This window comes from Lonchura striata, chromosome 3, assembly GCF_050655825.1.
Source record: "Lonchura striata isolate lonStrDom1 chromosome 3, ASM5065582v1, whole genome shotgun sequence".
In the NCBI taxonomy this organism is placed as follows: domain Eukaryota; kingdom Metazoa; phylum Chordata; class Aves; order Passeriformes; family Estrildidae; genus Lonchura; species Lonchura striata.
Window position 1 is genome coordinate 65,301,524 of NC_140705.1, and position 17,128 is coordinate 65,318,651.

At 33.7% G+C, this 17,128-nt stretch overlaps 1 protein-coding gene across 11 annotated transcripts in view; it reads left to right on the forward strand.

Moving 5' to 3' along the window:
- Positions 1 to 17,128, forward strand: part of ADGB (androglobin) — a 103,454-nt gene that overhangs the window by 15,412 nt on the left and 70,914 nt on the right. For 9 of the 11 annotated variants that reach the window (XR_014953808.1, XR_014953809.1, XM_085575366.1 and 6 more), the window contains exons 2-8: positions 3,162 to 3,306; positions 6,267 to 6,359; positions 8,515 to 8,586; positions 9,921 to 10,109; positions 12,762 to 12,901; positions 14,155 to 14,241; positions 16,109 to 16,320. Coding sequence is in view for 9 of the 11 variants with exons in the window: in XM_085575366.1 (XP_085431492.1) it covers positions 3,162 to 3,306; positions 6,267 to 6,359; positions 8,515 to 8,586; positions 9,921 to 10,109; positions 12,762 to 12,901; positions 14,155 to 14,241; positions 16,109 to 16,320 (938 nt within the window). In the remaining 2 variants the exon portion in view is untranslated. Of the gene's footprint in view, positions 1 to 3,161; positions 3,307 to 4,145; positions 4,195 to 6,266; positions 6,360 to 8,514; positions 8,587 to 9,920; positions 10,110 to 12,761; positions 12,902 to 14,154; positions 14,242 to 16,108; positions 16,321 to 17,128 lie in introns of all 11 variants that reach the window. The other 2 variants (XM_085575371.1, XM_085575372.1) reach the window with 1 other exon arrangement.

Genomic DNA, 17,128 nt, shown 5'->3' on the forward strand with positions numbered 1-17,128 from the left:
GACTCCATTAACCAAGATGACAAGATCTTGCTTGCAGAATGTGGTAGTGCATATGTCTGCAGACTAAATGACTGTATTACTTGAGAGCACATTTCCAGTGGGCTTGTTTCCTGTCTCTGTATTAAATCTGAAGCCTCTGAAAAACTTAGGTTGCAATCTGTCTGCTTTTTCCTGTTGTGCTTGTCTATCATGCCGTCCCTTCTTTCCTCTATATCAATTATACCAGTATCCTTGGAGAAGCTGCTTTAAGGGTCAGAGGTGAATTATACCAACTTCATGGTTATTTCATTTGGCAATTAATTCTTCCTTTTTCTTCTTAGGGTTTAGCACAGGATTAAAAAGAAGTCTGCCAGTGAGTTGGTTTTTAAAAATACTGTTGCACAATGAACCCATCCAGCCTGAGCATAAAATAGCAGTAATTTACATTGTCCTTGTATCTTACAGTTCATTTCAAAGAATTCTCAGTTTATTATTCAATTCTTGTAATAGAGGAACTTCTTAATAGCATTACTCAACTGCAGTATTTTAATTAATTCAGCTGTCTTTTTTTCATTTATTACTATTTATTACTTATATTTGGAGACTAATTAAGTTGCAGTTATTTTTGAATTTTCCAGGTCTTATTGAATTATCCTTTTTGAGAAGCAGTAGCATTAGACTTCCACAACTTAGTTTAGGCATCTCAATCATAGGGACCATTGTTTCCATGTCTTCCACATTGTTAATGCTGAGGGTATTCTGTTACATCAAAGTGTGTGGAAAGTGATTTTCTGTCTTAGTGTGATAGTAAGCTAAGTAAGTAAGTCTTCCATATCTCACTGCTACATTTTGAAATTATGCATTTTTAAATCTGCTATTGTCCCAAAGCACTGAGAAATCTTATAGCAAGAAATGAGGAAAGGCTCTGAGTAATATGGTATAGTGGAAGGTGTCCCTCCCTACTCATGGCAGGAGGGGTGGAACTGGATGAGCTCTAAGGTCCCTTGCAACCCAAAACATTCTGTGGTTCTACAAATTATTGCAATTATAATTAATTTTATTTGTGAATGGAGTCAGAATATCTTTATATTGTTACCAGTAATTGAAATTTCCATGCTTCTCTATAAACATGTAGAAGAGAAAATGCAGATTTAGAAGTAGAAAAAAGATATTAAAAAAAGAAGAGTATTCCTTAAATATTTAAAATTGATATATATGCCATTTGTATTTCATCTGAAGTAAGAAAGACGTACAAAAAATGATAATTTTAACTTATAATTTTTTACTATGTTTTAGAAACTGCCAGGAATCATATTTAAATCACTGTTTGAAGTATTCAGATTTCAAAATATCACAAATGTTGAATCTGTTGATACAGCCAGTGCTTAGTTTTTCATTGTTCTTCATGCATGCAGTTAGCACAGATGCAGCAGATTCTTTGAAACAATTGGAAATGATACAGAGAAACTGATAAACACCTCAGAGTTTTTCAATTGCTTGTTAAATATTATTGAATACAGAATGAAGCATCATTTGAGTCTTTAAGAAAACACTAGAGAAAATATTGTGCCATTAATGTAAGATCAAATGTAATAAGAGTCAATTTACAGATTACTGAGGTGACAAAGATGAAAATATTTTAAAGCTAGGTATCACTCAACAGAATACATCTTCCAGTTAGAGAAGTAGAGGCAATGTTTGGGTGGTTTTTGCACAGCAGAAGGCACAGATGGTATTGAATTTTAACAGCTGTCTTCCATTAAGAGTTACTGGTAGTGTGGATGAAAGTAGTTAATGTCTAGACAGTGAGAAATCTTTATTTTTACCCATGTCTTTGTCCTTGCTATTGCTAAAGTATTATGGAATTATAGAAAAGCATTGATTGAAGGGTGCGTCTGGGAGCCATTTAGTCAAATTCCTTCTCAAGCAGGAGCAGTTTACATCAGATTGCCAGATCCATGTCTATTTGAGTTTAAAGTGTCTCCTTAAGTGCTGCCCAGCTCCTTCCTCTATTGTGGGTAATGCTTCACTCCCACAGACTCTGTAAATAGACTCTTGAACTGGGGAGAGCCAAATTTGCCAACAAAACCCAAGACACAAAAAGACATTCAGTATCTTGGCCTTTCTCGTGTTTGTCACTGTTCCCTGCCCCACTGAGCAGCAGACATGCGCTTCCTTATTTGCCTTTGCTGCCAATGTAGTTATGGGAGCATTTTATCTTGTCCTTAACATCCTTTGGTTATTTCTACTCCAGGTGAGCTTTTGCTTTTGTAGTTTCACTGCTCTACACTTGAGCAATGCCTCTGTTTCCCCAAGTGACTTGTCCCTGCTTCCACCTTCTGAGTGATGGAGCTTAATAGGATTTTCCGGTGTCATTTGCTAAACATTTTCCTCAGTCAGACTATTCATTTAAGTAGTCTGTGATTGACTTTGGAACGTAGTTACACATTTTATTGCATTTATATATAGGAACATTGGATGAATATTGTAGCTAATTCAGTTTTTCAGCCCTTTGTATGCACTGGAAAGATGAAGGTGCACTAGTGCTACTTTGTGGCTGTGAACATATTGTGTATTAGTCTTGTGAAAATCCTTTCAGCCTCAGCAAAATTATTGCCAGGATTGTAAAACCCAAGAGAAAGTAGTGAGAGTGCTGGTAGCACAAGAGCCCTGAGAATAAAACTGCCTGGAGACAGCACTGGCTGGTCTAGCAGCTTACAGATGCCTAGAAGTGGGAGTCCTTTTCCCCAGGGCACCTTTAATCCATGGCAAGCTCCTTCTGGTTATCCAAAGAGAATAGATCAGGAAAAATTAAAGAACACCTTCAGATGGGTGAGTGAGTTGAACTGAGTGATGAATGCTAGGAGAGAAAGGAGAACCATGTGGCTTGAAGCAGGGGAAAAGAAGAGGGAAGAAACTGTCCTTAAATTCTGTTTTTGTGCTTCAGCTACCCAATTTACTTCACAGAAGTATAAATGCATTAAATATTTTGTTTGTTTATACCTAATAACAAGCAGTTTCTAAGATAGGTTTGCTTATCTTAGTGATGAAAAGTTAACATAATTAAAACCATTAAAATTCCTATTACATTAAAAAATAATATTTTATAAGATAAAATAGTTTCTATTACCCTTGTCTAATAATGCTGTTCATTTTTATTTATGCTATTGTGTGTTTTCTAGGCCATCTGTGCTTTCCAGTGTAGCTGCTTCTGACAAGAAGTGTAGATTTCCTATTTGGCCAGAATGGAATGAAGCAGATATCAATGCAGAAAAATGGGATGCTGGAAAAGCTGGAAAAGAAAAACCTGGAAAAGGTCAAATTTCAGTAAGTTGTGTAACATGTATTATATCCACTTCATTTTTTGTGCTTGTATTTAATAGAGTATTTGTCACAACTTCAAAATAACGTGTTACTGATAAATATATTTATTTTCAATCATGTATTTTCAATATGTTTAAATAGTTCCCTACTAAACTACAGTAATAAACTAGAAGTATTGTGTATTGTTTATTTGCTGCTTTTAAAATGAATTGTTAACATATCTGTGTGCATTAATGTGCGTACATTAGTGGTTTAATAAAAATACAACCTTCAAATCTATTTCATGGCATAACTAAAAATGGGGATGTGGGAACTGTTGTAGTATGTCAGAGCACTGCACACTCGTCAGGGCACTGCAGTTTCTGTGGACTCAAAAGGTTTGATGCATCCATCTTTTTTATGGCAGAAATGGATGTTGAAGTAGTTTCTTTTGTACACTGCAGTTTCTGGACATATGAACCACTGTCTGCAGTTCTAGATGTAGAGAATGATTTGAGGGAATATTGTCATTTTGCAGAAAGTAAGCACCTGCCAGTTGTTGAAAAATTCCTGTTTTCCAACTTCGGAATGAATTAAAAATCTCACGGATTTTTACTCCTTCACACTGGTTATTATTGCAGAATGTATGGGTCTTCTATACAGAAAAATGGTAAACTTATTTATTAAAAAAATTCTTAAACTCAGCATCTTAGATTGAAATTTAAAATACATTAAATACCATGATTTATCACCTGTTTTATATGCAAATTCTGCATTGTTAATATATTTCTTCTGAATGTGTTCTTATGTACTATGTTTATGTTTCCATATATATTTCTAGATTATTTTTTTCTTATCCTAAGGTTGACTATATTATACTTCTATGCGGCCAAAGTATTGTTTTGAGAGAAGGTATGCATTCTGTACTGAAGACTGTCATTAACTTGTCAAGTAAATAATTTTCCTTTGTGTCCTTCTTCTGTTCCTTTGCCACTTTTGGTGTCTTTGGGCTGTACTCAGCACATATCTAGCACTAATTTGTCAGGTCTACCAGACATTAGTATTATCATACATAAACTTCAAATTAACTATATATGAAAATGTTCTATTTTAGCACAGGAGATGTTCTGAGTTGTTTATTGGACTCTTCAGTTCTTCAGCAACAGGCTGTATGAAACATTGCTCCTTTTACATCTTTAAAGGAATTATATCCCAGTCACAGCAGATGAATTTGCAGATCTAAAGTATTGTGCAACATGACCTCTTAATCCAAGCAGGTAGCCAGAATTCAACATTGTATAGGTTATTTCAGTTGGAAACAAAATTAGCAATGTCATCTACAACCTTGAAGTACACTTGGAATACAAATACAAACAGTCCTATTTTCTTGTGTGGACAAAGAAATCAACCTGATCTCTTTCCTTGTCACACTTAAAGTCTTTTACCAACCACCCATACACAATGCCTACTCTTAGAGCTGTGCACTGTCTTTCTGAGATTATGCATTTGACCTTTCTTTGTCTCTTGGGCTCATTTCTTCCATGTCCTTCCTGTGGAACTTTTGGTTGAGCATGAGCCCCTAAGACTTGGCACTCATCTCTTAGAGCCACCTTAAATAAAAGATAAGTTATACTTGATTTTTTCAGACAAGTTTAGCTAGACCTATAATCTTCTTCAGAGCATTTTTTGTACTAGTAAGCTGAAGAAAGGTTTTAGCTTTCCAGGTGTGGGTTTTTGTGGGGTTTTTTTGTTGTTTTTTTTTTTACTTTGCATGGTGTCATGCCATTCCTGTCTACCTCCTTTCTCTGGTTTATCTAGTGTCTAAGAGCTAAACTTTTCTGTTATGCTGGGAAGTCAGAGTTGGATGTTGCTGAAAGCAGAATATAAACTCTGTTAGTACAGTTTTATGTGGCTCAGGCTTCAAGGAATTCTTTAGGCTTTCAGAAAAAAAAAAAATAGTACTCCTAAAGCATTCCTTCCCTACCCTCCCTCCCGGCTTATCTTTTTTCCTTCAGGTACTGAAATAGCTTGTTGCAGATTATTATGTTGAAGGAACTTACATAATGAAAGAAAAACAATAAAAAATGTGGGGAAAAGGTTATTTGGGAGTATTTGATTTGTATTTATTTTTTTATGTTTTTGTGATGTACTTTGTTTTGCCTTCCTTTAGTCATTAAGAACTCAGAGTATCATAGATTATTGTTCCTGGCAATTCCTTTCTCTCATCTGTAGAAGACAGAGTGCATTGTAGACTGTGAAACACTCACAAATGTATAATATGCCTAGAAGCTGTTGAAAATCTAGGCACAAATAAAAGGCATTAACCATGTAACTGATTAGCTTCTCAGTCAGCACAACCTGTATCAGAGGCATGTCCTCATCACACATCTTTCCAGTAAGTAAACAGATATCACATATCCTGATGCCTTCTGTGCACATGGAGGAGCATCACTTCAAAAATGCAAGTTTGAAAACTGTATGAGCCTCTCTTTGTCATGGGCTAATGCAAGCTGTATAATTATAGGTCTCTTTGGATTCTATAGCAGAGCTAAATGCATGGAAAATGTTTTATTTGTGTCTTAATACTTGCTTTATATACTTTCAGTCTTCACATTAAAAAGCTATAGAAATAAGTGAGTTAGAAAAAGTACATACTTGGTACAAGAGTAACGGACTTAAAAATTTAAGGTTTTTTTGGATATTTTTCTGAAAGGGGGAAAGAAAAATAATCATTTCATACAGACCTCTTAGAAAAAGTGCAGACCATATAAACTTCTCTGGACACTGGAGGTGGCTTTTGTGCTGCATCTTCACCTGGGGCTTTGGACTCCTTGTTCAGTTGTATATACTATTAGTTCTTTTTTATGCTCTTTTGCTTCTTAAGTGATTATCCTGTGAACAATATATTATTTTAAATCTCATGGAAGATACAATACTGTAATTATTAAAAGTGGTCAATTTTTGTTCATGCATATTTTGTGTAGCCTGGATTTGATGATCCTGATGGGAAAATAAAGTTGCCAGCATCCTTAAAAGTGCATTCATGGAAACGTCCACAAGAGTTTTTAACAAAAGAGGTAAGAAACAAGCAAGGTCATGATGAAAAAATGCTAATTTCCTAGCTTGTAAAAAGTAGAATGAAATTAGCAGAGGAAGTTAGTTCAGCAGGTAAAAGCCACTTGACCACTCAGTCAGTCCTGTCCTGGAGACTGGTGTACATGAGGGCTCAGTGACACGTGTGACAGCTCACCTGTGCTGCACACACACCTGGGCCCAGGGTGAGCTCGCACAGCTGAGGGTGATGGATGAGCCTGCAGGCATCTCCTGCTCCTTACTGGCAATTATATCACCTGCATCACCTTGACTTTATGTAACCACAGCAGCAAGTTCTTCAACTTCCTTTCCTTTTACAGCAGAAATTGTGAGCAGATTTATTTTCTTGTAAGAATATCGCTTCATAACTTGAATTGTATCATGAGTCAGCAAAACCAAAATGGGTGGGATCTGCACAGAATGCTGCATAGATGAATCAGAGGACATAAGATTACCTATACTAATTGCATTCTTTATGGTTACCTGTAATAACAGCATTCTCAATGATACTATACAGAACCTGAGATTTAATTATTAATTAAATTTATTAATGGGATAAGACCACCATGGACCAGCACTTCCTGGTGCAAAACATCGCATCTGCTTCACTTTTGGACTCCCATGTTCTTTTGGAAGACAACTGGACAGAGAGATGCCTTTCGGTTTTTAGAGATGTCTTCTATTCCTCTATTCTCTATAATTTAAAAATTACTGTCATGGCAGAAAAAATTCTGCATGTTCCACCTGAGCAGGTGTCTGAAGTATTCATATTTATCATGAAACCATGAACTGACTTCACCAGAACTACACTTCAACTATCATATTTTTCTCAGTTACACAGAGTACATGTCTTTGACAGTACTTGTCGGCAAGGTAACCATAACATTTTAAAATTGTGCATAGCTGTTAATCAGTTTCATTTTAAAATTAATTGCAGAGAAAATAAACAGCCTCCCATTTCAAAGATTAGTGTTCTCCAATCCTGTTACTAATCTAATGGTTTACATTATTTACTTCAGATCAAATACTGAAATTTTAAAGCACTTGGACCACCCTTCCAACTGTTTCAGGCTCATCCATCAGTTTTCCTTTTGTCAGCTTGTCAGTTACATTTTTTATTAAATAGACACTAAACAGATCTAAGTTTAATTTTTAATGGAGGGAGAGGGAGAGGTCAGAGAAGTAATTGACAAGACCAAAAGATTGGATAGGAAACACTGCACAAACTGAGTGGAGGTATCTGAAAGATGAGGGTAAGAGAGCTGGCAGCACAGAAAGTCATGGAAACATGTATCTATATTAAGAATAGCATTTAAAATCTATCTCTGGAATACTATGAAAAACGCATTTGTTTTCTTTAGGACCTGATTAAAACTTTGATGCTTCTTTTGGTCTAATATATTTTGAATCAACAAACATGAATACCAGCGATTTTATATAAAAATTAATGTAAATGTCAAGCAATGAAAGGCTATTAAGAATTATTTGTTACCTGATATAATTTTAAGTAAAAAAGAAGGCATAAGCAAGCCAATAGTGTGGTAAGCAAAGAATCAAGCAACAAACACCAATATGTGATGAGAGGCACAGATACATTTGGTTCAATAAACTGCAATCCCAGTGTGTTATTACTAAACTGCTTACAAAAAGGAAATGTGCTGTACAAGAAGAAAGTAGTCATGAACACAATGTAATGCAGCCAAATGTTTGATAAAGTTGCTGTTCAGACAATATTACTATCTGACCATGAGCAAATAAATCCCTGTGAGCCCTGGTGGGTGGCTAAGGGAAACTCAAAGTATAAGACAATGTTATGACCATAATTTAAATGCAGAACTGCAAGTATCTTAAGAAATTGAGGGCATCTCAATTTACTTATATGATTATTCAATTTGATGCTCTTTAAATATCCTTATAAAAATAATAATCATTGTTTAAGAATTTTGAACCTACATTTTAAGGAAGTTTTCTTAAGAAATACCAAGCCATCTACAAGATGATTACTTCTAGTTTTCAAATGTGTAATGGATGTTTGCCAGATGTCCACGATTTGCATGGTCATTGCAGTTGAATGCTAATGTTAATGTAATATTTTCCAGATAATTTAGTTATGTACTTAACTAATTTATTTTCTACTAGGTTCCTGTGGTAGTCCAAAATGAAACCTCGTTTGACCTTGTTTCAGCAAATGAGCACATATTTTGCTGTGAGGTAGGTGGAAATAAATTCACGTCCCTTTAAAAAAATTATTTTATTTTTATCATCCTTTAACTTTTTGAATTTCACGCCAAATTCGTACAAAGAAGAAATAAGTTATGAGAAAAATTTTAAGTGGAAAATGAATGAAGGGATAAAGTGGCAAGAAATTATCTATATTATTACAATTTTATGTTTACCTTTTTTGGAATTTAAAAAATCAGTGATGGTGGGAGGTTTTCCAAACTTTATATATATATATATAAAAATTTATATATATATATATATATATATATATATATATATATATGTATATATATATATATATATATATGTGCAGTCTCTGAACTAAGGTAATTACTACTGGATAATATTGTATAGAGTAAATAAAGGCTGTATTAGAAAAGATTTATATATTTTATTCAAATTTTCTGGATGTCCTAGTGGACCTGCATGTGTGTGCAAATGTCTTTGATCCAGACAGTCTTTTTCATTTCTCCAGAGCTGAATAAAGGTTTACTGAATTTCTGCAGGTCATGGGAAAATATATGCCAGGCAGAACCAAGGCATCTGAGTGCCTCACTGAATGTAATATTACTTAATAATTTCTATTTCATTTGGTATGTCAATGTAAATTTAAAATTCAGCACCAGAGATACAAGGGAGGAAACACCAGAATACAGGTCATGTCAATTTTTAAGTCTGGAAAACTACTAATTTATTTTAGGACGAGTTTCTTAGTATATCCATAGAACCACTAATTAATTTTAGGGCAAGTTTCTTGTAGTAAAAGCTTTCTTTCATTCCAGCATATATAAATCCTTGTAACAGTTTGGTAATACTTGTGAAAGTATGGCATACATCATAAATCTGCATATTATAAAAACACATCATAAAACATGATTAGTTAAAGCTCTTATTTTAAGAATTAAAAATTTCTAAGTACATTTAATAATTTAGGATTTCTTTTACTGAGTACAAATAATGGCTATTTAAGGGAATAATGACTTTTAGCAGCTGGCTTTTAAAAAGCAATTAAACAAGTGACAACTCACAAGTCCTGTAATATAATTTATTTTAAGATCATATTTCTTAGTTTGTCTTTGTTAAATGATGAATACCTTTATTTATACTGTGCCTTTACTTAATTTCACAAAACCTTGTGTAGATAGGTATTGTAATAATTTTAAGGTAAGTTGTAACAGTGAAATTCATTTTTCCATTAAACCATAGCTATATTTTTATGTCACTTTTTTATTTACAACAGCATCTGTTTTATTCTTTGAGATTATAACCTGACGTTTTTTTCAAAATGTGTTACTTGAAAAGAATTTTTTTCTCTTTTTTAGCTGATGAGATGGATTGTAAGTGAAATCTATGCTGTCTGGAGGATATCTAATGAAAATTCCTTAAATAGTGAAACACCCACACTTGTTTGGAAACCTTGGGAACACATTTATGCCTTATGTAAAGCTACCGATGACCACATGCCACTGTACAATAAATTTGGAAAATATGTATTGAAACTTTATTGGATGGTGAGTAGTTTCCCCCCAACAATATAAAAATATGATGCAGCTAGCATGACAAATTTTAATGATTACTGGACATGCATTTTATTATTGAAAATACATAGATTTTTAGGAGTAGAAAAACTGACAAATTGATTGAATGCTTGTTAATTAAAATAGCTCTTACAGTTCATGTGATTTTTGTACAACTTGTGGCCTGATAAAAGTGTTATTACTTGCAAAGGCAATATTTTTGTAGTTTTTTAGGTTTGATGCAAATGCTTAGTAGAGTCAGACATGTGGCCCACACCTCTGGTGTATTAGGTTAAAGTATTTTTTTTTTTATATTTAAGTAATTCAGTTGTCTGACTTTACAAAGCTATTTGTCTCTAAGTGTATTTAAAGATAGTTAGATACTTCAAGTGTGAGGACCATTTTCCGAAGTGGTACTGGTAAAACTGAAACATCCCAAGGATTTCTAAAGATAACAGATAATAATTTCTTAACACATTTGGTAGTCAATAGGGAACACTTAATTGCATATTGAACCTCATTTTAATAAAGAAATAGTAACATATAAAAGAATTAAAAGTTATCTAAAAATTATCTATGTTGTTGGAGTTATTTTAGTTACATTTGCCTTTTGGAAACAGAAAATGTCACAGCATGCTGAGACATATAACTAACCCTACAAAACTTCCAGTAGCCCAAAGTTGAAAACATTTTTAGACAGTGAGTTGGAAACAAAAGCTTGAAAGTGACCTTCTCTGTAAGGGCGACACTTATCTGATTTGCATGCATGTGCTTTCCTCACTCCTTACTACTGCCTTCACTTGTGGAATAACTTATATTCATACAGAAATGAGTTGCATGAGTTTGAGAAGGCATAAATTGTGTTGTCCAAGTTCCTCAGCAGAGGACATTATTCTGTATGTGAAGTCATGTGGTAAAAGAGTACATTTCAAAGCATATCCAAGAGTTACACATGTGCTTCATTTTCTTTGTCACTTTTGTCACTTTTTGTTACATTCTTTGTGTTTTTTTGGGTTTTTTGTTTGTTTGGTTTGTTTTGTTGGTTTTTTTTTTGTTTGGGCCTGTGTGTTTATTCATTTTTTTTCCCTCTAGTATACAGCTGTATTTCATGGAAAGAAAGACAGGCAAAAAAGAGGGTCACCTTTTGGAAGATTAAACAAAATATACAAACAAGGAAAGATAAATATCAGAAGAGATAGAGGAGGAAGATATTTCATAGGAGAAAGTAGAAAAATAAATTAAAAAGAGGGCAAAAGGTGGAATTGTAATGAACTGATTTCACTAATGTTCTGCATTGAATCCTGAAGGCATTTTTGTGCACAACATCAAACCTGTGTATAATAATTTTTTTTACATAACTGACATATAACTTCTGTCCCATGTTCTACTTTCACTTTGCATTCCTGAGGTTTATTGAACTTGTTCCTGTAGTTATTTTTTTCTCACTTTTTTCCCTCTATAGATCTGCCCCACTATTTTAATTTTGTTTTAATATTTTTTTGTTTCTTTTCCTTTACTTATCAGCTTGTTTTGTTCTCCCTAGTGAATTTCAGCACTTATTGGAAGAGGAGATGAATATGTGATCATATCCCTGACTAGGTCCTTTTAAAACTAGGGAAGTTTAAATATTTTGTTTTGGTTGTCACAAAATGGTTCTTATCCTAGAAAATATTAGTTTATTTTATGCTTTTTGAATATCTTTGACCTCTGGCCTAAATTTGTTTTCTCCTTAGACCTATAGAATTCATAGCATTAATCAGCTGCAATTTCAGATTGAATCCATAGTTTAGTTACAAAAAGAGAACAATTATTTTGCACTCTCTGATAACACATGGTGAACACTTCAGTGATTTTGTCATTCTTCATCATTTTGTGGGCGAATTAACAGAAGTAATTGCTATTGGCCCACCTGTTTTCTATTATATCTCATCACTAGGACAGAGAGTTTTATTTGGAAAATGGTAGACAAGAGTATTTTGTGTAATATAAGCTCAGTTTACTAATTAAGTATCTGGTATTGGAGATAGCAGTACTTTGTCTTATCTGTTTGTTTCTGATCCTGGAAATTCAGCAATTTAAAAATTTTTCCTTTTTTTTTTTTTTTTTACATTTGATCATTTTGTGTTGTTTAGTATAGTGTCTTGTGAAGTACTGTTGTAATGCTTAACAGGAGACTGGAGCCAGTCAATATCCCAGGTAGTTTTTGGGAAGCAAGGGGGCCTGTTTATATCACAAGTATTTCCCATACTGATATCTAAAGAGACATTTAAAAAGCTGCTATCTTAGTTAAGCCTTTTTTTAATCATTAGTGTTTCTCAGGCATCTGTCGTGGCAACTGAAGAAAGGGTACTGAATGCATGCACATGATGTACTACACATATGAGATGAAGTATATTTGGAAATAGCAGCAATTAGATTAATCTCTGGAACAAATAAGTCAGAGCAGTAATAAAATGGAATGAATGCTGTTTCCATGTTTCTCATAGATTATGTGAGAACTTTTTTTAAAGCCATCTGTGATGTAGATCAAGTTACTGTAGAATTGGATTCTTGAGAAAGCATTAAAAGTTCTCTTATGTACTTTTCAATTGCCAGCCCACAAACTAATTTTTTTCTTTCTGCTTTTCTCCCCTTCTCCTGTCACAGGGATGCTGGAGAAAGATCATTGTGGATGACACTATGCCATTCAGTGAAGAGGAGAATTTGTTATTACCAGCTACAACTTGTCAAAAGGAACTTTGGCCGATGTTGCTGTCCAAAGCTATAATTAAGTTAGCAAATACTAGGTATGTTTTGTCATCTCACTTTTGGTTTGTTTAGTGAAGTCACATGGTAACAGCAAAAAGTTGATTTAGTATACGTAGTAAATATATTTTGCTGAATTTTTGTAATGACAGTTATACACTCACAAAAGCTGACGGTGTAATTCAGTAAAACAAAATCTTCTATAGCTACAGAAGGCACAGGGTTTCATTTTCAGATGTGTCTGTAAATTTATTCACAGAAAACTTACAAAAAATTGGAGTATTCTCATTTTCTCTTAATTTGTTTGACATTATTCTTGAAAACTTCACATGTGGCTTTCTGCTAACAAAAGCACCTGTGAACTGTTAATTATTGTGAGCCTTGACCAGTATTGACTCAAACAATATTGAAAGTAGAGTTTTATGAGCTGCTTTTGATATCTTTGCTACAGTTGTGCTGTTCTGTACAGTGATCTACTTCCCTGGAACTGACCAGAAAAGTAGATGGTGGCCTACAATGCAGTAATTGACAATTATGGCTACAGGTTCCTATGAGATGAGGAATGAACACCAAGAATTTAAATGAATAAGTTTGAAAAAATAATTGAAAATACACACAGGATAGTGAAGCTTCCCTGTTCTTGTCATATCAAGTTATGTTTGTCAGAAGAGTCATCTAAAGTATGTTGACCAGGCTAAGGAGTTGCTGAGAGGCGCCTGTTAGGAAACTGCAGGAATGTGATTGACATACTGCATTTCTGCAGAGCACAAGGGTTAGCCATACAAGTGCTGGCTTCTGCCTTGGTCCTCTCAGGAAACTTCTCCAGAGCAGCAGACTGTCAGTTTGAAAGAGTGAACTTTGCTAGAGTGGAAGTGAACCAGCTAGAGTGAACCAGCTTGTTCAGAATAACCTGGGAGCTGGAGAAGCTGCTTAGGAAATGGAAGCTCTAGAATCATAGCCCTGTTTTAGCACAAGGGATTTCAAACCCAATCTCCAGCCCTGCAAATGTGTGCAAGTATACATAGTATGCTTGCTAGCAAAGTTAAAAAAAAAAAGCCATTGTACCAGAGGAAGCACTAAAATAATGGACTAAAATAATTGACTCTTTAGGGGAGTAGTCAGCAGCAGTTTGGAAAACTCCTAAAATTGCAAGTAATGACCTGTTTTTCATCAGACTATTCTGTGTATGATCTTATTCCTTATTACATGGTCTTATTACAGAAAGCAATGTAGACTACGGAGTTTACTGTAGTTGGTGACACTGTAATTGTAAAAAGTCTGCTTTGTCTTATAGTATACATGAAACTGGAAAAAGAGAGATGGAGGAATTTACAGTTCTACAAACACTGACTGGATGGATACCAGAAGTTATTCCTCTCCAGTAAGTTCTTTTATTTAACAATTTATGTGTTAGTTGTTTAATATTTAATTCTGTAAGGCATTATGAAAAATAAAGCTGAGCCCTAAAAGTCCTTCACCATAAATTTTGGAAAGTGAATGGTTATAGTTCAGGCACCTGGGACATGTACCTTTGAGAAATTCAATTTTATTGTGTTTTTCTTTGTAAGTCATACAGTTTCTTGTAAAGCTATTTATCATGCTGATGCCTCTTCTTTATAAAATTAATTTAACTAATATTAAACAGCATGAGGAAAACAAGGTTAGGGAAATCTATGTTTCATTTAGTATGCAGTTTTAAAATGTCTGCTGATAATGAATTTATATCTGAATATACCATAGGAAGCACATGTTATGGATTTGGAAGTAATCAATGTCAGCTAGTATGGTGTTTCCATCCTTTAAATTGTGACAGTTAGCAGACTTCTAGTTTCAATCAAAAATAGTGTTTCCTACCTACAATAACATTTTTCTTGTTTCTTGTGTGTTTTATGTTCATTTTGTATTTTTAAAGAAAGGCATTCTGACTCCTCAGCTTGACATTCTTTTTACTAAATTAATTACCCAGACACTGATACTAAATATTTTGACCTTTGTTTTCAATTACACCTTTTTGCCTTTTGATAGATACATTCAAATGAATATATGGATAACAAATAGTTATGTTTATATATAATTTGCTTAGATGTAGTTGTTTATTTATAACATATTTTGCTAATAAATAATTTCAGTCAAAGAATATTTTATTTAATTTTCAGTATTTTTTCTATCTCAAGTAATGCTTGCAATTTAGGTTTTTGATATATTTGTGTCCTACAGTAGTTGTATGTAGTTCATGGACTTAAAAATCTTAGTGTCATACTATGACACGAAATAACACACACATGCTCACTAGATGTAAAAGAGGGAAAAAAGAGTAAAAGGAGGGAACTTTATTTTTGACCTCGCAAATTCTAAAAGTGACAGTGGATTGGAGGATGAAATTGCTACCTCTCCAACTACACTAGTCAAACTAGCAGTCTACAAATTCTTTCTTCTTACAAAGAAGAATGCAAAACAATTATTATTTACATGACAGTGCGTGAGAACTCCAGTACAAATATGTAAACATCAAAAGGTATAAAAAACTTCTAGAAGAACTTTGAAACTTTTAAACAAACAAAGTGACAAAGTAGCCTAAATTTTTATTTCTTTCTACAGTTAGTTTTACAATTTCAACAGAAAAAAACGGTATTTACATACTACAAATACATTTTATCATGGAATAGGAGAATGTGAATACTACAGAGTTTTGGAATAGTAGTATAAGATTACTTCAGCTCATTTTACAATCACTTATTCTATTTTTTAACAAAAAGTTGAATGCAGTTAGCTGCATGAAACACATTCATGACTCTTTTTGAGATTATTTCTGGAATCACTGAGTTTCTGTGGAAAACAAACATGACTGCAACTGTTACATTATATCAAAAACTTTCCAGTTTGGAAGTACCTTTGAGAAGCTTTTTAATATACAGAGATAGAATCACAATATTATATGGTGTAGTTGTAAAGTGGTCTGAAAGTTTCTTTGCCACAACTTGTATCTGCTAAAAATCTTGAGAAAGGACGCTTTATTTGCATACTTCTCTAACCACCATCTCTTTTTTTATGGGTCTTTCCATAAGCTGTCTTAACAAATATTTCTGATACAGAGTGTGTTTTATCTACTAAAATAACCCAGTAGCATTTTTAGAGTTGGACTGTCAGTTGTGGTATAGTGCTGTCTAAACGAAAATCACACTTTCATCTCTTATTGGAAATATCCCTATGTCCATAACTGACATATACATTTATGTTTTCTCTTAAAGGCCTGAATACTTGGACAAAGTTTGGGGTCTTTTGAAAGAGATTGTGCCAGAATTCAAGTTTCCAGAGAGGAAGGCCCCAGAACTTGAGATTACTCAGGATGACACAAAAACTGAAGAGAGCAGAGACTCAGAGTTAAAAAGTGTAGGTTCATCTGTGAGTAAGCTGCCAGATACAACTGAGACAGCAGAGACAGCCAATAATGTTAGCAAAGGTCTGTAATTTTACATAGTCTGATCTTTGTAGGCCAAGCATAAATAATGTTAACATCATCTCTGTTTCAAATAAGTGTATTTTGCATATATTGTCACATGCAACTCTGTGGGTTTGTTGTTTCACCAAACATGTTGCAATGATATACATTAAAAATACTTTTGTTTTAGCTATAGATCTCACGAGAAGCAGTACTAGTCTTTTATTTTATAAAAATAGCTTCACTTTCTGTCAGAGATTTTTTCAGCTCCATGTCATTTCTCTAAAGTCTGGTTCCTTGCAGAGAGATACCAATCAGGTTACAGTTTCTCCAAATGCAACACTGCTCTGACCATCAGTTAATTATACATTTAATAATGGGTGTTGTAAAGTGTTATTACCTACAGAGTTATGACAAATATGTTCTAATATCTACCTTAATTTTTATTTATTGCAACTTTTATTTTATGCTATTAGGTATAGGCAATAATTTTCTTTAAGAGCTGCTAATCCTATTTACATTTAAATTTAAAAATTTAGATTTAGAAACTTGTCTGTTCTGGTAGATTATTCCTCATTATTTTTATTTGCAACTGAGTTTTCTTAATTACTGCTTTCAGCTTGAAGACATGGGTGCAAGTTTACAACACTTCTCATGCCTTTGGAGAGTAAAAAATCAGATGCTAAAATTTCTATTTCTTCCTAGATTTTTGGAAAAATCACTGACTTCCTCGCTTTGAATCCCTAATATTATGTCCCAATGTCTAAAGTGTTATAAAAGTCTTAGAAGTTACCTGGCTGAGGTAGTATTCTCTCTTCTTAGGAAATCC